This window comes from Cnephaeus nilssonii, assembly GCF_951640355.1.
Source record: "Cnephaeus nilssonii genome assembly, chromosome: 12".
Classification (NCBI taxonomy): Eukaryota; Metazoa; Chordata; class Mammalia; order Chiroptera; family Vespertilionidae; genus Cnephaeus; species Cnephaeus nilssonii.
Window position 1 is genome coordinate 18,038,285 of NC_137083.1, and position 21,175 is coordinate 18,059,459.

The 21,175-nt window shown below is 36.6% G+C and overlaps 1 protein-coding gene and 1 pseudogene across 2 annotated transcripts in view; both read left to right on the top strand.

The window, feature by feature from the left end:
- Nucleotides 1–21,175, top strand: part of CRPPA (CDP-L-ribitol pyrophosphorylase A) — a 166,897-nt gene that overhangs the window by 82,542 nt on the left and 63,180 nt on the right. Inside the window, exon 9 of the mRNA XM_079785598.1 lies at nucleotides 7,684–7,815. Coding sequence (XP_079641724.1) covers nucleotides 7,684–7,815 — 132 coding nt within the window. The remainder of the gene's footprint in view (nucleotides 1–7,683; nucleotides 7,816–21,175) is intronic.
- Nucleotides 10,123–11,949, top strand: LOC307107985 (large ribosomal subunit protein uL1-like; annotated as a pseudogene). Its single transcript has one exon. The product of its transcript is annotated as a large ribosomal subunit protein uL1-like (transcript).

A 21,175-nucleotide genomic window follows, 5' to 3' on the forward strand; every position in this document is an offset into this window, starting at 1 on the left:
CCATTATCTCACTGTAAGACTATGCCTCATGCTCATTTCACTTTACCACATGACGTTCATTAGGGATGTCAATACTTGCCCTTTTCAAGTAATAGAAACCACATTGTTGGAGGAGAATAGTATTTTAAAAGTCATTTAGTAGTGTGCTCTCATTTTGCCAGCGGTAACCCGGGCCATTTTCTTTGCTCGGATCTGAGATAACTTCTTTATACTAAGGGTTGGTGCATTTTTCTTATGAAGGGCCAGGTAGGACATATTTTAGGCTTTGTGGACCATATGTCTTTGGTGCAACTATTCTACTCTGCTGTTATCATGCAAAAGCAGTCATGGATAAGATTTTTAAAAACTGGTGTGGTTGTGTTCCAATAAAAGTTTATTTACAAAAAGACAGGAGGCTGGATTGCACCCATGAACCGTTGTTTCCTAAACTTTGGTTTCGATTTCCTATTCCTAAATGACCTATCTGCTACAGCTAATTAGTATCGTGACCTAACATATCTGTTAGATATTTCTTTAATGGACATATACTTCCTGAGTCATCAAGTCTCATGATTTAAAGTATTGCTCATATACCAGTTTCTATGTTTTTATCTCTAGTTTTCATAATTTCTCTAAGGTTTTACAGGAATGTTCAAGTGCTTGAAGTTTAAAATTTTGAATTCATCTTCTTCCCTCAGGAACTCTCCCTTTCCCCAAGTCTCTGTGTTTCAATTTTGACCTCATCCTAGACACCATTTACGACTTTTGCTAATTGCAAATTGATTAAGCCACCCTCCTTATTAAAATCTACAGGACAAAGCGCAGTCAGATCATAAAGGCCGGGCCTGGGCGGGCTCTTGCTAATGTTACAGTCCTTACTCTCGCTGAACACTTTGCCCTTTGGTGGCTCTCATCTGATGTGGTTCCCACATGTCCCCCGTTACCTGACATATCTGTTTCCTCTGGTGAGTTTTTCTAGTGTTTGCTTGCCTGATTGTTGTTATCCTTAAAATTTGAGTGTTACAGTGCAAAAGTATTTCTTCTTGGAGTCCTCCCTTCATACCCCTGTGCTCAGACTATTTTCTCCTTTCCCCACAGTGTAAGCAGGTGTTCACAAATGACTACAGACTTGAACTTGCCTTGACATTCCTATTTCACCCTGTTTCAGGGCTGCCTACCACAAATAGATGCTTTGTGGCAACTTGCAGAAATGAAGGAGGCTGGAAATGAGGGACTAAATAGAAATTACTTCTAAAGTAGTAGCGATAGTCTATTAAGGAGGATATTACTGTTCTACCTGAGGTTTTAGCACATTATTTGCTCTGTATAAATTTTAATAGTATGAATTTCACTATTTTGATTTTATGTTATCCTCCTTACTTTTTGGTAGTTCACTTTTTTTTTCTCATTTTGCCTTTTAGAAAAAGAAATTTTGTTTCATTCAACAATTATAGTTGTCTAATTTACAGATGATCTGTTTTTAGTTTTTGTAAATCTTACCTTCACTGTTCATGTTAGAAAGTATACCTTATTGTGCCAATAAATGACTACTGTGTTCTTTAAATTAATTTTCTGTTTTTACTCTTAAATATAGGATTAAACTTTAAATGTTTCTCATTCCTAAGTGGGACAATTTTTCTCTTGTAAACTGAATTTAGGGGGTGACTTTCCAACATTTTTGGAGGAGGCATTTTTTTTTAAAATTTCAAAATAATAAACTTTAAATGCATCACTACCATATTAATTTTGCAGTATCATATTAAGCAAATAAAAAACTTGTATTTAGGAACATTAATTTTATCTTTTAGTTCATGTGGTAGCATTTACTTATATATTTAATTAATAAGAAATACTAGGTTATTTTGACCAAGACAAAAGTTTGAATCAAAGATTATGGAATATAGTTGGAGGTTTCTTTTCCTAGTCTATTTCTGCATTTTATTTGGATTGTGAAATATACTGATTGCCCCATTAGATACTAAAAATATTAATAGTTGAAGAAGGTTTTTTTTTTTTTTTCTTGCAATCTATCCTCTTCAATTAAATGGATCCAGAAGCCTGGATCCAGTAAGTAGATGTGGCCTTGTCATAAATATACTATGAAACAAAGTTATCTTCAAACTTATATGCTATGATTACAATATATCAACAGAATGTGATGTTTCACTCAGTGATCTGTGTTCCGCAGCTTACTCTTACACCATCATGAATGCATGTGCTAAGCAGATGTTTCCTAACCATGCTGGCCATTCAGTTGAGCTCAGCGCTCATATGCCATGAAAGTGTATCTCATTGTTCGATTCTCTGTGGGCAGACATGCCTAGGCCTGAATTAAAAATAAAATACAGTGCATTTTCCATCTTAGGCATTGTAGTTTTCTTCTCTACAAGTTTGATTTGGGTCCTTTTTATATATATTTTTTTCTGTGCTCAACTTTGGAATCTATGGGATACCATTATAATTTTAATATATTTTTTTAATTTGAATATCTTTTTTCAGTTTTGAGTCAGTTATAAGTGATGTATTTATTTCCTTATTGTGGACCCTATTTTCTGCTTCTTTATAAGTTTGGGATTTTTTTTTTTTTTGTCTGTGTCTATTTAAGGTGTGTTATATGGTTTTAAGATCAACCGAAGGACTTATACGCATGCATATAAGCATAACCAATGGATACAAGACACTAGGGAGGGGGCAGGTGAGGGCATGTACTGGGAGGTAGGGGAGGCCGGGGGGAGGTCAATGGGGGAAAAAAAGGAGACATATGTACTACTATTTGTAATACTTCAAACAATAAAAAAATAAATTTAAAAACTTTTCATTCAACTTGGAAATTTTCCGCCATTATTTTTTCATTATTTTTTCTGTCCTTCTCCTTACCTGGGGACTTTGATTACCTGTATATTAGGCTGTTTGAAGTTGATCCATATTTCACTGGGGCTCTGTTTATTTTTTTCTTTTATTCTTTGATTTGAGTCATAGTCTTTATTTCCTTTTTCTCAGTTTCATTTTAAATTATTTCTGTTGCTATATTTTCAAGTTCACTAATATTTTCTGCCATGTCTAATATGCTGTTAATCCCTCCAGTGTTATTAATTTTTTAATCTCAGATCCTTTTTTTTTTTCACTTTACAAGTTAGGTTTAGGACTATTTACATTTTCTTTTCTCTACGTAACATGATCATTCTTTCTTGTAGATTTTTGAATACATGGAACACAGTTGTTAATGATCTTAATGTCATTTTCTATTAATTTTAATATATTTTTCACTTTTAAGTTGGTTTTGATTGATTGATGTTTGTTCAGAGAAAAATTAGTAAATAAATATAGTTATATCTTATAAATAAGGTTAGCTAAACAAATCCAGGCTTCATATTAATCACTGGATTGCTTTTAACTTTTTATTCTGAAAAATTTTATGGAGAATACAGACGTTAATTGTAGAGTATGTAATGCTTCAGCTAATTGTGACATACTATAGCAGTGGCAAAGTTATCTTCTTATAGGAGAAATCACTATGTGGAGTAACTGAAAAAAATGTTCATTTTGATTTTTTAAAACATGTTTTAAAGTAATGGTAGTTTTTCCATTGACTGTTTAGTGAAGTTCTGGGTTCATTACTTCTTTGATCTTTTAAATAAGATTTGAAAAAAGTGTACACAAATGTAACATTTGTCCTGATATAAAACTCATTTATTTTTAATTCTTTGGATAAATAGAAACATCTAAATCTTTTGTGTGGTTAATAATTTTATGCAAAGTACATTTATTTTATTTCCTACCTTTTGTTACATGTCATTATTTTTCAGTCTACTAGTTTGGGTGGCATTTTATTCTGTTAAGATTTACAAATGGGTTGTTAAGCATTTGCTCTGAGTTTCCATGATAGCTTATAACTTAATTAGTTTCTATTCATCAGAAGTATGAGTTGAATTTCATGACGGCATTAATTTAAATTTGTTCTAAAATGCAGTGATTCAATATTGAAAGCTTGTTCTTTTTTCTTTTTAAAAGCACAATTCATTAAATTAAAGCAATTTTCATTAATAGAACCCATGTAATTTATAAATAGTTGAAGTGAGATGAAAGTTTTTCTAATGTTTTCTAATCCTTAAGATGAACTCTTTGATCTGCTTAGTATTGGCCAGTTTCATCGGTTATTAGATTTCCCTCCTATTTCTTTTGAAAACGGCCGTTTTGAAGATGTTGGGCCCAATTCATACAATTTACTTTTCAGTACACATATGTAGATAATTTTGCAGTATCTATTGTGTGGATTCAGAGAACTTCTGTTCTATCTACTGATTCATTCTAATTCAATTATTTGATAATTACCAGGACTTTAATTTTGACTGTCCTTCCACTTTGGTGGGCATTAAACAGTGCATTATTTGAATACACATTTATGGCTCACAAATTTACTTTCTTCTTTGTCAAATAAACAGAGTCTCTTTTTCCTCCTAATGGAGAATCCTGACCCCATTCTCAGGCCTTCACGTGAACATGGACTCTGGAATGAGAGAAGTATTACATGTGGGGTGATGGAACATTCCTAATGTTTTAAAGAATATTGTATGTGATGTTAATTATTATCTTTATTTGATGTACCTGTTCTCAGAGACAAGAGAAAAAAAATCAAATTTTAAAGTATAAAAAACCAGTGGGAATTCCTCTGGGACCAGGGACATACTAAATGGTTGCTAGAAATAGAAAGCATGTGTACAACTGAATGTGGAAGATAGAGGAGGCCCACAGAATCCTTTTCCAAACTTTGTGAGTGGAAACCTGGCCCACCCACAAAGCTATGAAGCTACCCACATGTTCTATGTTTAAGCAATTTACTAGTTTATAGGAGTGAATTTGCTACCTTTAAAAAAAAATACACATTTGGGAGGGGGATAGGAAGAGATCCTTATCTTTATTTATGTATGCATGAAAAAGGACTGTTAGGAATGGCATACTAAATGGGAACAATTGTTTTTACAGTAATTTACATGTAGCCAATTAGTGAATAGTGCAGAAAGAGATCAAAGATCTCAACCCAATGAAATGTTTTGCTCTATTTCAATGGATGTAAGCCTGTCCAGCTGTAAGTTTGTTTTATTAAGGCAAAAACATTTACATTTCTCTTGAGTTATTATGATCATTTCGCAACCCTCTGCTGTAGTCCTATAAACCTGCCCGGTTTTTAAAATTAAAATTGATTGTGTTGTATCAACTGGAAGTTTTCCTGGAACTGATAAGTAGCTGCTATGTTTTAGAGGTTCAAAGTTAGTAGTGCAATGAAAAGTATATGCTCAGGTTTCATGGTTTTGGTAGTAGGAAGTACACCTGCTGGAAATTATCTTATGCTTCTCATGTCATTAGGCCTCCTCTTCTGGCAAAAGAGAACTTGGAGATGCATCCTACTTCTTCAACCTGATTATACATTTTATAAGTCAATATCCATATCTGTTTCTTTAAAACTTAATTATGTCAACTAGCACAATGTTCGGCATATAGTAATTACTCAAGTATAGGATCTGCATTAATCTTCTATGTCCTACTACTTCATGTCTTGAGTTTCCCTATAATATAAGTACATTCTTGGCTTGATGGGATAACATAGGCAGTTTGTAGATGCATAAATAGCTTGCCTGGAACTCACTTTCATGCACCATTTCCTTAATGGAATTCATGGACTGTGTGGTGAACAGCATTGGCCTACTGATTTTTAAAAAAGTGTTGTTACATTTTTTCTTTCCAAGGAGCTAGTGTTTGTTGTTTCTTACCATCTATAGCTGGAGTGAAAGTCTTCCAGTCTCTGTTTAGATATCTCATGATTTTGTGACAACTTTTAAAAACTATGGTACAGTACCCTGTCTGGTGTGGCTCAGTTGGTTGGAGTGTTGTGCCCTGCACTGAAGGGTTGTGGGCTCGATTCCCTATCAGGGCACATGCCAGGTTTCCAGCTCCATCCCCAGTTGGGAGCATGCAAGAAGCAGCCAGTGGACGTTTCCCTCTCATATCGATGTTTGTTTGTTTTTTTCACTCTCTCTCTCTTCCTTCCTCTCTAACAATCAATAAAAATTCCTTAAAAAAAATGTCAAAAAAACACGGTACCATGTCCTTCAGTTCAACCTATATGTTTTCGCTACAGCACAAATCTTAGTAAGAAAAATTCATTTATATGTGATTGATAAAGAAAGAAGTTAGGTCCATATAATGTGGAAGTGGCATCAGCTCATATGCAGCTTTTCCTAGATAAGAACAGCCAGAAAAACAGCAATAGAATTTAAACCTTGGGAGGAAACGTAAAAAACCCTCCACTCAGTTGCTGCACTGGATGCAAAAAGCCTTTATACCAGTGGTTCTCAACCTTTCTAATGCCGCGACCCTTTAATACAGTTCCTCATGTTGTGGTGACCCCCAACCATAAAATTATTTTCGTTGCTACTTCATCACTGTAATTTTGCTACTGTTAATGAATTGTAATGTAAATATCTGTGTTTTCCAAGATGGTCTTAGGCTCTACAGCAGCGGTTCTCAACCTGTGGGCCGCTGAAGTAGCAACGAAAATAATTTTATGGTTGGGGGTCACCACAACATGAGGAACTGTATTAAAGGGTCGCGGCATTAGAAAGGTTGAGAACCACAGCTTTATACCATTCAGTTTTGTTTGATTGATATATTAGTTTCTCAGAGAAATTTTGTAAAACATCCTTCTATGTTTATGTTTATGGATTTGGAAATTGTGTTTTTATAATTCAATCATTTGTATGTTTATCATTGCTAAAAAATTATTCTCTGTGTTACAGAAAGAGCATGATAAGATGTTTTGTTGTTTCATTTTTCTAAAACAGTGTATATTCATATAAATGAGCAGAGACAAAGGGAAGGGACTAGTAGGAGAGAGGGTGGAGTATACTTTAAAATTCTTCTAGTTAATAAATGTACATAAATGAACAAATTGCAATTCTTGAAAGTTTTTATAATTTGGTATTGTGAAAGAATATACATATTACTGAATGTTCATTCTATATGTGCATTTGCATTTTAAATTATTTATTTTAAGGCTGCATGTCTTTTCTATTCCATAAAAGAAAAATAGTACTGTAAAACCACAATAATTTAGAGAAATGATGAAAGATCACCCTGTCCTTAAATTTTAAATTAAAAGTAATGTTTAAAAAAGTTGTTGGAATAATTTCAAGAAAACATTATTTTAACACTGCTAAAAATAATTCTGTGTAAGTTTCTTTTAAATTTAAGAAATAGTTAATTATTTGATAGATATCCAATTAATTACTTTGAATTGGATTCTTCTAAAGAACTTCATGTGCTTAAGTAAGCATGCTTAAATTTTATTGATATTGTTCATTTAACATATACTAGTATTTATAAATATTTACCTCCTGCCTAGTTTCAAATTACAAATTATGATTTAAGTTGAGTGAATTGGTATAATCATATTTTTATACATTATATTATATTAGCACTTTATGTTTTTTAGCATTTTATTCTCTATGAGTGTTTACTGCATCTGTATTTATAAAAGATTATTCATTGATCATACTAAATATTTATGGCTTAGAATGCTTAACTACAAATTAACACAAATTGATAAAAATAATTATAATAGTATAATTTTAGTTTCTTTAATGTTACATGTTCAAAGAAAAGTGAATAAAATGTATTCTAATTATTGACTTTTATATTATTTTGCAGGTGCATTTTCTTGATTATAAATCAGTACATTTTGATCATAAAATGGAAAACCTAATGCAGATTAGGGAACTAGCAAAGGAAATGAAAGAAAGAAATATTTTACTATGTGGACTTCTCATATATTACCCACAGGTAGGTAAAATGTTGTTCTCTTCAGATTGTATGTCCTATAGACTACAGATTTAGTAGTGAGAACCTGACTTTGTTAAAAGCAAAGAGATGTGTTAATAAGGAAAATATTGGCTGGAAAATTACTTATCTCTATTCGAGGGGAAAAATCAAAACAAGTGTTTTGATTAGGAAAAAGAAAACATGAAAATTAGCAAATGTCTTACACTAGGTGGCCCACATAGAATTGCCAGACATGCAAATAAAAATACAGAATGCCCAGTTAAATTTGAATTTCAGATAAATAATTTTAAGTATATTCCAAATTTGGAATTTGAAATTTGCAATCCATATTTAACTGGACTTTTTAAATTTAATTGGTAACCCTAATGTCATAATTCTTAGTCATTTGTATGATTTGGAATCATTTATTTTATGTTAAGCTGAAGATGTTGGTGAACATGTTTTTAATCACTTGAAAGCAGTGCTTGGCATTCAGATTACAAGAGGACATGCTATTTAATTACAGAAAACTCTTGTCATCACTGTCTTTTAATAGCAGCAAGTTAGTTAAGGAGAAGGTAAAAGAAATTAGCATTATAAGTTCTTTGTGCAGAGAAATGTTATATAAATCAAACTATTTGGAGAACCTATTAGAGAAGGTGGATTTTTCCGTTTACATAGATACCTTTCATGGAATTTGAAGAATGCTCTAGAGTTTCTTAGAAGTACCACACAGTAGTCAAAGAAATGAAATAGTCAACTGCTCTTATAATGGTTTGAAGTAAAAATTATTTGGTACTGACTGTCCAGGAAATGACAGGTATTTAAAGTTATATGGATGATGAATAACAGCTATTGTTGCTGAAATATTTAAGGTGCCTTTTTAGCCTGAAGGTAACATTTCTTTTGAAGCAAGAGAATTTTCATAAATATAAGGATTATCTTTTAGTGAGTCCCTCGGTTTTCTTTTACATTTGAGTTTGTTTCCTCTGCTTCCAAAATATGAAATCATGACCTCCGGTTAGTCATCAAGAACAAGGCAAACTTTGCTTAGAATCATGGACCTGTAAACTGTGAGTGCTGTAGGAGCTATTGGAGTTAGGACAACCAAAGCCTAGGGGATACATGAACTTGTCCAGGGACATATAACTGTCAGAGTTCAGGGATATTTTCTGTTCATTAGATTGTCTTTGATTGTACTGTAGATTGTTACAGTGGTAAAAATAAATCAATTCCTTCTTTTGTGCCCTCCAAGGGTCATAGATGTACACCTGTGCCACACTATACAGACATAAAATAGAGTTCACTGAGGGAAATCTCAAAAGCTGAGAAATGGTAGGGTACACACAATCCCTGCGATTTCCTTCATTCTATGACTTAGGCTAAGCAAAAGGGACCATGATGCATTATAGCTGGCATTCCAGTGGTGAGTATGGTTGCCAGATAACTATAGCATTCCCAGTTGAATTTGAATTTCAGACAGTCTATAAATTTTAGTATAACTACTAGAGGCCCGGTGCATGAATTTGTGCATGGTTGGGGTCTGGTGGGCCTGCCCCGATGGGGGCCATCGAGGTTGGGCAGGTGGGGGGGAGAAGATGCAGGAGGTTGGCCGGCCGGCCCTGCCCCTGATGGGGGTGAGGGAGGCAGATCGGGGGTGGGCCAGCTGGGGGGAGGGGCTGCGGGAGGTGGGGGGGTGGTGTTTGGGGCCTGGATCGGGCCGGTTGGCCACTGCAGTGTCCAACCATTCTGCTGTTCTGGTAGCTGGATATATATATATATATATATATATATATATATATATATATATATCCAAATATTATATAGAACGTACTTGCACTAAAAATTCTTTGTTGTTACTCTGCAATTTAAATATAACTGGACATCTTGTGTTTTTATTTGCTAAACCTAGTAATCCTTGTAGAATTTTTATTTGCAATAAAACTATTCATTTTCCCACCCCTGGCATGTTCCCACATTTGTGGAATGGAGTCAGGTGAGTATATATGTGACTCTGTACCTGTGAAGGCTACCTGTTTGGAGAGGTGGCCTTGATGGAAAGGAGGAACCTTTGCTATCTACTGCTTGGTATCTGCTTCATTGTTTTGAGCAAAGTTGGATCTGCTAAGCCAGCTCTCTGCTAAGCGTCCAAAAGTGGGGAGAAGGTGATCCTGCAAGGACTTCAAGATATGCCTTTGTCTTTTCTGTTTTTTGCCACTTGAGGAGCCATGAGCAGCAAAGTCTCCCAGGACACTCTGAAGGAGGCGATGCGTGAAGTTCTGCATGGGAACCAGCGCAAGCACCAGAAGTTTTTGGAGACAGTGGAGCTGCAGATCAGCTTGAAGAAATATGACCCTCAGAAGGACAAACACTTCTCGGGCACTGTCAGGCTTAAATCCACTCCAGCCTCAAGTTCTCCATATTGTTCTGGGGACCAGCAGCACTGTGATGAGGCCAAAGCTGTGAATAACCTCCCATGGACACCCAGGTGCTGAAGAAACTCAACAAGAATAAGAAACTGGCCAAGAAGCTGGCCAAGAAGTATGATGCCTTTTTGGCTTCAGAGTCTCTCATCAAGCAGATCCCAGTAATCCCGGGCCCAGGCCTGAATAAGGCTGGCACGTTCCCTTCCTGTTGACCCCCAGTGAGGACATGGTGGCCAAAGTCCACGAAGTGAAATCTATGATCAAGTTCCAGATGAAGAGGTTGCTTTGTCTGCCAGTGGCTGTTGGCCATGTGAAGATGACAGATGATGAGCTTGTGTACAACATCCTCATAGCTGTCAATTTCCTGGTGTCTTTGCTAAAAAAGAACTGGCAGAACATCTGGCCTTATACATCAAGAGCACCATGGGCAAGCCCCTATGCCTGTACTAAAGCACAGCTGAATAAACCATATTGCTGTCATTTAAAAAAAGATATATGCGTCTCATAATTTTAGGAAGCAAAGATAGCATACTTAGATGCAGCTTACCCCTTCTTAAAAGAACAATAATGAAGATGTTTCAGATATGTGAGAAAGTTTAATATATGTTTGTCCTCAAAGATCCAGGTGTGAGTTGACTCTTATTAGCCCAATAAGCTGTCCTGTGCATAATTCCACCTTAAATAGTATTTGCTAAAGATCCCCTGATGTTTAGTAGCTATGCCATTAAAAAGGGGCTATGGTTAAAAAAATGGGAAGCATCAAGGAATAGAGTTAAACAGACTTCTTTAATGAAGGCCTTCTCACAAATTCATTACATACAAATGAGTGATTCATCTATTCAAGTTGTCGGCAAACTCATTAGTCAACAGAGCCCAATATCAACAGTACAACGATTGAAATTTCTTTTGAGAGCTGAAAACCGACTTCTGCGCATGGGCCACGAAGTTTTAATCACACTGAACGTGTGTGTCCGCATGTGGTATTTTGTGGAAGAGCCACACTCAAGGGGCCAAAGAGCCGCATGTGACTCGCGAGCCGCAGTTTGCCGACCACTGATCTATTCAAATTGGGGACAAGGGGTATGCCATTTTCCATGTTCTCCTGTAACCCTTTAACTGTGGATAATTCATGGGATTAATGTTCCATAAAACAAACTTTGGGAAACACTCCCCACGTATATGCCCTATGTAAAGAAACCTCTACCTCCAGCCACACTCTTTTTACTAGTATACTTCCATTTAGTTATACTAATTTTTCCATTTAGTTATATCAGTATCTCTAATATTGAGTGCTTACTTAACAGGCATTCATTTAACACTAAGGATATGAAAAGATATAGGGTGAATCTTCTGTTTACTGTTTAGTGAAAAGAGTGTTGGTTTGTTCTTTCCATGGTGGTGTAAGATACAACTTCTTGTAGTGTCCCTACATTAGACTTTTCCCTGAATCTAATCCATCTCTGTGGTAACCATTAAGTTGTTTACATAGTTACTGTGTGTTCTTTTAAGTCTCTGATTAATGAAGCTTTTCTAGATTTTTAGCCACTTTTCATAAGGCATAACATCAAGTGCTTCTTTGGATAGGTTTTCAGTTAATGATACTCCCTTCTTGGAAGAGAGAATATAGTGAATTGACTTCAATATCTGTGCTACACATATGGTCTTTCTGGCTTAAAGAAGACCTGCCTTGTTATGACATGATTTTTCTGATAATGTAGATGGACTTGATTTTTTGGCTGCACTTTCACTGTGTTGATGTATATGATGTTTATAGTTAAATAGAATTATGTAAGTCTATTATTTAAACACATGATGCTGTTAAGCTTTTGTTTGTGTAGAATTCTTTTACACACACACATGTATAATAAGACTTTCTGTGTTTGGTGAATTTAAACTTAGTTTTTTTCTAGTATTTCAGTCTTACTACCTTTTCTTGGTGTGAAATATAGTATATGATTAATTAGCTATAGTTTATTTCTTCATATAATTTACAAATTAGATGTCTGTATTTGTGAACACCTTTAGGGAAACATTCATTTGGAAAAGGCTAAAATAGATTCATTTTTTTAGTACCTCTAAATGTTCTACTATAATGTTTGTGATCAGTTAATGATGATTCTTTGATAATTCAATAACTGACAAATGCATCTAATTGCTTACTATTTCAACTCAATTTCTTTATATTTTCTCTACTGACACAAGAAACTAACAAATGCTTTGCTTAACTCTAGTTATGCTCCATATATATGCATTTTTCTAATCATAAAGATATTACTTGTTAATTTATTGAATATGCTAGTTCCTTAGCCATATCAGTATAATAAAGCACTAAATAACCTTTTCCCTAAAACTCAGTTTAATATATTCTAGTGACTCAAAAAATTAAAAGTTTAAAATAAGTTCTTTGTGGGTATCTTAGACTTAAGGATCAAATGGCTGGCTTGACCATTTATATATATAGTATAAAGTTTTCTGACTCTGTTGTTCAGTGCTCAGTTACTCAAATTGTTAATAAATCAGAAAATAATAGAAATTTATGCTCTAGACAAAAAATGCAGCATAAAGTTTACCTTGACAATTTGTTAAATGGATTTAAATCAGGTATTATCCTCCTTTCTGAAATAACCATACAGACACAACTATGAATAGTATTAAAACCAGATCTTATAGTTTAATCCATATATAGTTCCTTTTTAATATTTCTACACATAAAATATTACTCTTCATTCATCCTATTATTTTATCTTTGTTAGGCAAGTCATCGTTGAGGTCCAAGATATAAAATTATGGGTTTGGGGCACATGTTCTAATTATTTGAAAATCCATGTTTGATCATATAGCAGTGAACTTATAGAAATTTGGTATTTCTGGAATGAACTATTCAAGCCCATACCTTCAGTTCACAGTACTAATTTAATTGAATTCTAAAATATTTTTATGATGCCTTTTTTTCCTGGACTGTATACATTTTGAAAAACAAATTTGCATATGAACTTTTATGATAATAAAATGTATAAAGTCTATAAAATTTAGAAAGTCATATAGCAGTTTTCTATGTAACTTGTGCATTTTACATGCTCAGGGCTTTAGAGATAAAAGAGAACAGGTTCATGGTTAAAGAGCTTCCCCAAATTATTATAACTTCTTATTTATTGCACTGAATCATTGTCTTCCCTTGTGATTGAAAAGCTAGCTCTATGATCTTGATAAAGTGGTACACGTTTTCTAGGCCTCCAGTTTTTCATGTGAAATGCAGAAGTCAGAACTATATAAAGTCTCTGTTGAATGAGAAGGTGAAGACACAGGAGGTGTGCAGGCTGTACCAGGTGACACCGTCCACCGTCTCTCTCAGCCACGGGAAATTCTGGAGCTGAGCCTGGGTTTTCTTTTCTCTTCATATGTGACCATAAAACTTACTATACTGTTATTTCCTTATTTTATTTATACATTATTCATTAGAGTTCAAATCTTTTATTATAGTTCACAGAGGGAATTGTTCCTCTCCCCTCCCCCCTCCCCCGACACCTCAAAGTAGAAGACAACAAGGGCGATGTCTTTGTTCTGCTGCTGTAACATCATACTAGAGACTGGGTGGCTCATAAACAACAGACATTTCCTTCTCACAGTTCTGGAGGCTGGAGGCTGAGGTCAGGGGCTGGCGTGGTGAAGACTCTCTTGCTGGTGGCAGAACCCCATTTTCTCATTTTATCCTCACAGGGTGGGGATAGGGTGAGGCCTGGTTGGGGTCTCTCTTCATTGAAACACTGATCCTATTTGTGAGGGCTCCACTTTCATGACCTAATCACCAACCTAAGGCCGCACTTTCTGCTACCATCCCATTGAGGGTTAGAATTTCAACAAATGAATTGGGGCGGGGGGTTGGGGACACGAACAGTCAGTCCATGACTAGGAATTGTGTCCATCAGAGAAAGGTTAGAGAAAAGAAACGTTAGCATGGCAGGGAGTGTGCACCACTGTTGTCTATCCCTTTCCCTCTTCCCCTTCCTTCTCCTTTGAATTGTCATTCCACTGGGTTGGATATAGTGGGATATAGCACTTTCGCAAACCATGTTTGGTTCAATGAGTGTTTTCACAAGAAGGGGTTATTGGAAAGGGTGCACCAATCAGCGGAACTACGAGAACCAAGCCCTGAAGAGGTCAGGGGATAAACCAGAGGAGCTCTGTTACCTCTCCCTGCTCCTGAATGCCACGTTTACTTCTGCTCCTACAACTGTAGTACCAGGAGGCATACAAAAAAGGGAGAACATTGCCAAAACAGCTCTGTACTTTAAAAAAATAACTATTTATAAAAGATTTATAAAAATCCTTCTATACAACTCCAAAATAGGACATGGGACAATGAAATGAAGCTTTTTTTGGTAACAACATTCAATTAGATAAAGCTGTGTGAATTCATCTGTCACAAAGTATAAATGAGATCTCTCTATTTGATGATTTAAATACTGTTGTCCTCGATTGTCTGGGTTTTGAAGTATGTACTGTAAGGATACTCAGAAAACACCCTTGACTATGAATCTCTTTGTAATTACCCTACTCTAGGATACCTTTGTGCCAAAAGACCTGCATTTGTAGAATACAATTAGCACCAATAGTTTCCTCTCATATGCAGTCCATTTGCTTTGTGTCTTCTAGACATGAGCTATCCTGCAAGTATGTGATCCTTTGCAGAACAAATAGGCATATGTTGTCAAGTAGCAGAACACATATTTAAAAAAAAAAATAATCTTGGGGTAGCTAGACTTAAAACTCTACTTCCTACATTGAGCAATTACTTGGAATTCAATTGGGGATTATTTACTAAACACACAGTACTTTCCATTGCACTGACTCACAGAGCATGCACACCAAACAGGCAGCACCAAATCTGTTTACAGAAACCCATAATACCCTGTGCAGAGTAATCACGCTCTTTTGATGTGGGATTGTTTACGAGACTAAATATTTTTCACTTTCAATATTGTTTTGGCTTTTATTGTTAGACTTAGTCATTCTTTGGGGAAATGTGAAGGTCATAAAACATAATGCCTTTTGAAAACTGAGTAAGTTTGAGAAACAAAACTGCCTTATGGAGTTTGGTTAGCTTACTTGGAAGACCTACTAGAGAGGGTGGCAGTTAGCTATTATACTTAGATACATCTAAATGACATGGGATATTAGATACAAACCTCTGCTACAGATCTCCCCTTAATTTTTTTAAAGTAAAAGAATCAACTTTTATGAATGAAAATGCCATGGAAATTTCTTAATGAACTAATTCCTTTGAACAGTGTATTTGTTAGCTATTATTGCATAACAAATTACTCCAAAACTTGGTGGCTTAAAAACATGATTATCTCCCAGTCTCTGTGGGTTCTCTGGCTCTGGGCAGTTCTCAAGGGTATGGTCATCTCTAGGATCCACTAGGAACGATGTGCTTTCTTAGCTCACTTAGGTGGATTGGAAGGACTCAGTTCCTCTGGGCTATTTCACGAGGCCTCAGTTCTCCACAAGCTTGTGGATGGGGTCCTGCCTGTATTCCTTGCCATCGGGGCCGGTCCTTAGAGCATTCACATCAGTCCCAGCAAAAGAGAGAACTAAAATGGAGGTCACAGTCTTCTGTAACATAATCACCAGGTGACACCCCTGTCATCCTTATTACATTCTGTTCATCCGAAGCAAAGTACTAGGTTCCACCCAGTTTCAAGGGAGGCAATTACACAGGCCTGGATACCAGCAGCTGGTGACCACTTGGAGCCATATTGAATGCTGCCTACCACAGTAATACCAGAGTGCTAATATTGCAGACTAAAAATTGTATTTATTTGTACCCATGCAAATTAAGGGGTTTATAACCAAAATAGGGCTAGACATGTTTAAATTTATTTATTTTATTTTTTAATAAATCTTTATTCTTCAGATTGTAACAGTTGTTCCTCTTTTTCCCCCCATAGCTCCCCTCCACCCGGTTCCCACCTCACCCCATTTCCTTACCACCACCCCCCACTGTCCTCATCCATAGGTGTACGATTTTTGTCCAGTCTCTTCCCGCACCCCCCCACACCCTTTTCCCTCCAAGGATTGTCAGTCCACTCCCTTTCTATGCCCCTGATTCTATTATATTCACCAGTTTATTCTGTTCATCAGATTTTTTATTCACTTAATTTTTAGATTCACTTGTTGATAGATGTGTATTTGTTGTTCATAATTTTTATCTTTACCTTTTTCTTCTTCCTCTTCTTAAAGAATATATTTTAGCATTTCATATAATACTGGTTTGGCAGTGATGAACTCCTTTAGCTTTTTCTTATCTGTGAAGCTCTTTATCTGACCTTCAATTCTGAATGATAGCTTTGCTGGGTAGAGTAATCTTGGTTGTAGGTTCTTCCTATTCATCACTTTGAATATTTCTTGCCACTCCCGTCTGGCCTGCATAGTTTCTGTTGAGAAATCAGCTGACAGTTGTATGGGTACTCCCTTGTAGGTAACTAACTGTTTTTCTCTTGCTGCTTTTAAGATTCTCTCTTTGTCTTTTGCTCTTGGCATTTTAATTATGATGTGTCTTGGTGTGGTCCTCTTTGGATTCCTTTTGTTTGGGGTTCTCTGTGCCTCCTGGACTTGTAAGTCTATTTCTTTCACCAGGAGGGGGAAGTTTTCTGTCATTATTTCTTCAAATAGGTTTTCAATATCTTGCTCTCTCTCTTCTTTAGGCACCCCCATAATTCGGATGTTGGTATGCTTGAAGTTGTCCCAGAGGCTCCTTACACTATCTTCATATTTTTGGATTCTTTTTTCTTTTTGCTTTTCCGGTTGGGTGTTTTTTGCTTCTTTGTATTTCAAATCTTTGACTTGATTCTTGCGATCCTCTAGTCTACTTTGGATCTCTGAATATTATTCTTTATTTCAGTCAGTGTATGCTTAATTTCTAGTTGGTCCTTTTTCATATCCTCGAGGGTCTCACTAAATTTATCAGCGGTTTCTAGAAACTTCTTGAAAAACCTTATAACTGTGGTTTTGAACTCTATATCCAGTAGTTTGCTTTCCTTCATTTCTTTCATTTGTGACCTGTTTCTTTGTCTCCACATTTTGGCTGCTTCCCTTTGTTGATAGAGTGGCTTTGTGTGCTAGGTGTCCTATAGGGCCCAGTGGCTCAGCCTCCCCAGTTACCTGAGGTGGGCACTCTTGGTGCACCCCTTTGTGGGCTGTGTTCACAGTCTTGTTGTAGTTAAGCTTTGACTGTTGTTGGTATCACTAGGAGGAATTGACCTCCAGGCCAATTGGCTATGAGGATCTGCTGTGTCTATAATGGGAGAACTTCTGTGCTAGAGACACCCTTATGAGACAAGACTTGCTTCAGTGGGGCTTTGGTGTTCACTGAGTCTGCCCCCTGAGTGTGTCCCTTATGGATCTGAGGAGTTGAATCTGGATTGTCCTACTCTGACCCCTGGGTACACTTGTTCTTGGATCTCCAAGGAGGAGCTAATTTAGCCTCTGCCTGAGGCCACCCAGCAGGAGCTACAGAGAGATCTGCAGATTCCTCTTCTTTGTTTGGGTTTTGGAGGTGCCCAGATGAGGCCCAGCTGTGAAGCAATGTAAGCTGCTGTGGGGCCTTGGGCCTTCTTTTGGGTGTTCTGGGTCTCTCCGACTCAGCTGCAGTTTGTTAGGTAATTTTATATTTCACAGGACTAGGCCATTCATATGTAAAAGATTCTGTGCACAGCTTGGGAGGGGCGGGTCTTAGGGCGGAGCAAATAGCAATGGCTTCCCATCAGCCCTGCCCTAAGAGGCCCCTGGGTCTCACTGTCCCTTGGTAATTGCTGCAAGCACCTCTGAGAGAAAGCTACCCTCGAGTTCTGCCTGATGGCAGACAGTCCAGTTTCTTCCCATGAGTCTGGGTCCCCAGAGTCTTGCCCGAAACTGGAGTTCAGAGCAGTCGGGAGCTTGTGTATCCCTCCTGACTGAAAAAGACAACTGCGTACTCAGTTGCCAGCCCTCTCCGCGTGCACGCACCTCCGTACCTCTGCCTTTACTTCCGCAGCTCCTCTGAGTCTCAGTGTGCTTTTCTCTTTCCTTCTACTTGTAGAATTTCCACTCAGCCAGCCTTCCCTGTGGTTCTGGATGAAGTCCGTTTTGTCTTTTAGTTGTAGTTTTGAAATGGTTGTGCGAGGCAGCAAGTTTAGGTGTTCACCTATGCCAAGATCTTGGTTTCTCTCGTGAATATAGAAATGTTTAAATTTAAAAAACAACAACCATATACATAGTGTGTGTATGTTTATCTATAATAATAAATGTGTAATATGCTAATTAGATGGGATAGCTGAATGACCTTCTGGACGTCATTCCAGACGTCCTACCGGATGAAGCCGTGACGACAGGGGCTGAGGCAGAGGCGGTTAGGGGTGATCAAGCATGCAGGCGAGCAGTTAGGGGTGATCAGGCAGGCAGGCAGAGGGGTTAGGAGTGATGAAGCAGGCAGCAGAGTGGTTAGTGGAGATGAGGCAGGCAGGAAGGTGAGTGGTTAGGAGCCAGTAGTCCCAGATTGCAAGAGGGATGTCTGACTGCCGGTTTAGGCCTGCAGGGATCTGGCCTAAACTGGCAGTCGGACATCCCCCAAGGGGTCCCAGATTGTGAGAGGGTGCAGGCTGGGCTGAGGGACCCTTCTGGCCCTGTTCACGAATTTCGTGCACCAGGCCTCTAGTATACTAGTATATATGCAATTGCTCACTATAGGACCTGCTTTATTTACATTTTTTAATTGTTTGCCACATACATATATTTTTCTCTTGACATATTAATAGAGTAGTCACAGCCAGAGCAGGTTTAGCAGGGAGGTGGAGAGCCAAAGACATGGAAACTTGTTTTTATGTTTTCTCTATAGTTGTTTTTAAAGAGCTTGATTCAGGTCAGATACATATCAAATGCATTGAGGGCATATATTCGAAAATAGTCTATATTATTTCAATTCAGGTTAGTGAAGCCAGGTAATAAAAACCATCATTGCTATAAAGTGACTTTTTGGTGTTGCATTTGAGAAAATTGACCCTTTACCTTAAGAGCATATAAGAGTTTTGTCTTAGAGTCTTGGAAAAGTTTCCAGGAAACAGACTTGAGGTAGTAAGTGAGAAGGACTAGTGACAAAAAGAAGACAATGAATCTGATAACTGGAATCCTGCTGGTAATCTTCAGGGAAGACATGTTTGTGCTCTTGTAGAAAATACTGAGAAACTTCATTGGGGGGTCATATTGTCCCCCAGTAAAACTCCTGCTGTATTATCATTGTCATTAAAAAGTTGAAAATAACATGCAATTTAATTTCTGAGATTTGGACTAGTAAAATAGAAAATAAAACAGGCATGACAAATAGGCTGAAAGAACAAATTGAATAATTAGTCCCTGGAAAATGGAGAGTTTTCTAATGTATGTGGCATTATTTCAACCCTTTGCAATAAAATGTGTTGTATATATCCTCTCATAGCAATTTTATGCAGACTTTCCTTAAATAACATTAGAAGGAGGGAGATAACTTTACTGTTTATTTTCATTTTATGGACACTAATTATCCGGACTGCAGAAGCAGCTGTACAAAGAATGCTAAAATTGCAGTGTTTAACTGGATCAGGCAGAGCACATGATGTGCATGCTAGAGACTTGAAAATCTCAAGTAGATTGAGAAGTAAAACTAAACAGGAGAAATGTGAAGCCAAAATAATTATTTTGAGGTTTGACATCCTATGTCAATGAGTTTGAGTACTTTGAAATATTCGTGGCCTATTGACTGTTAGATATTCCATGTAATTTAGATTAAGGGTAACATTTCCAAAATCATGACTAAGAACGGTTTTCCGGCAATAAGAGACGGTTGTATGTAAATTTTTTATTTCCTGCCCCAAACAGTCCATATTTAGAAAAGAGAATAGTTTGTAAAAATTAGAACATGTGTTTATTTTCTCTGAAAATCCTATCAGCATTTCTGATTATGATCACAATGGAAATACAGAGTTGACTGTCTCCACTGAGAATCAGGGAGATATGAGTAATGCTTGGCATATAGATTTGTGTTTGGAAAATGGTGAGGTTTATTAGTTTTCAGTTCATCTCATTACTCACTTTTGACAGTTGGTAAAGAAATATATTTTAATTAAGCTTCAACTTCCTCTTACTGAATGCATCATGGCAATTATATACTAATGCTATTAGGAAATGAGTTGGTTTAATAACAAACATATCTACAGCAACTCTTTTAGAATCTGGATTTTAATGGACAGAAAAAGCACAAATGTTTCACAAAGACACTATTCATGATTATTATTATTATGCTTTGGTCAGTGTTTATATTTTGTATATTTTTAATCACCATATTATGCTGAAACCCTGTATCAGGAAGAATATAAGGAAGTCGTGTTTAAAGAGAAGCAGATATAATTTACCACATTTTTCTGCTAAACATATATATATATATATATATATATATATATATATATATATATATATATTAATCTTTTGAGTTTTTACTCTATTTCCTTTTGAAAAATGTGATTCTGACCCTAGCCAGTTTGGCTCAGTGGGTAGAGTATTGGCCTGTGGACTGAAGGGTCCCGGCTTCGATTCCACCTTAGTTGCAGGCTTCTCCCCAGCCTGAGCCCTGGTCGGGGCTTGTGCATGGGGGCATCCAATCAACGTGTTTCTCTCACATCAATATTTCTTTCTGTCTTTCCCTCTCACTTCCACTCTTTCTAAAAATCAATGGAAAACTATCCTCAGGTGAGGATTTAAAAAAGTGATTCTCATTCTATCTTTAAGGCCTAAATGCTTCTAAATCGTAATAAATTTTATAACTAGGCCACAGATCTCCTGCTCCATGGACAGATTTTTAAAAAGAGGTATCAGGAACACAATAAATTGTTTACTCTAGGACATGCTTTATTTGTGTGTGTGTGTTTTTAAATTGTTTGCCACAA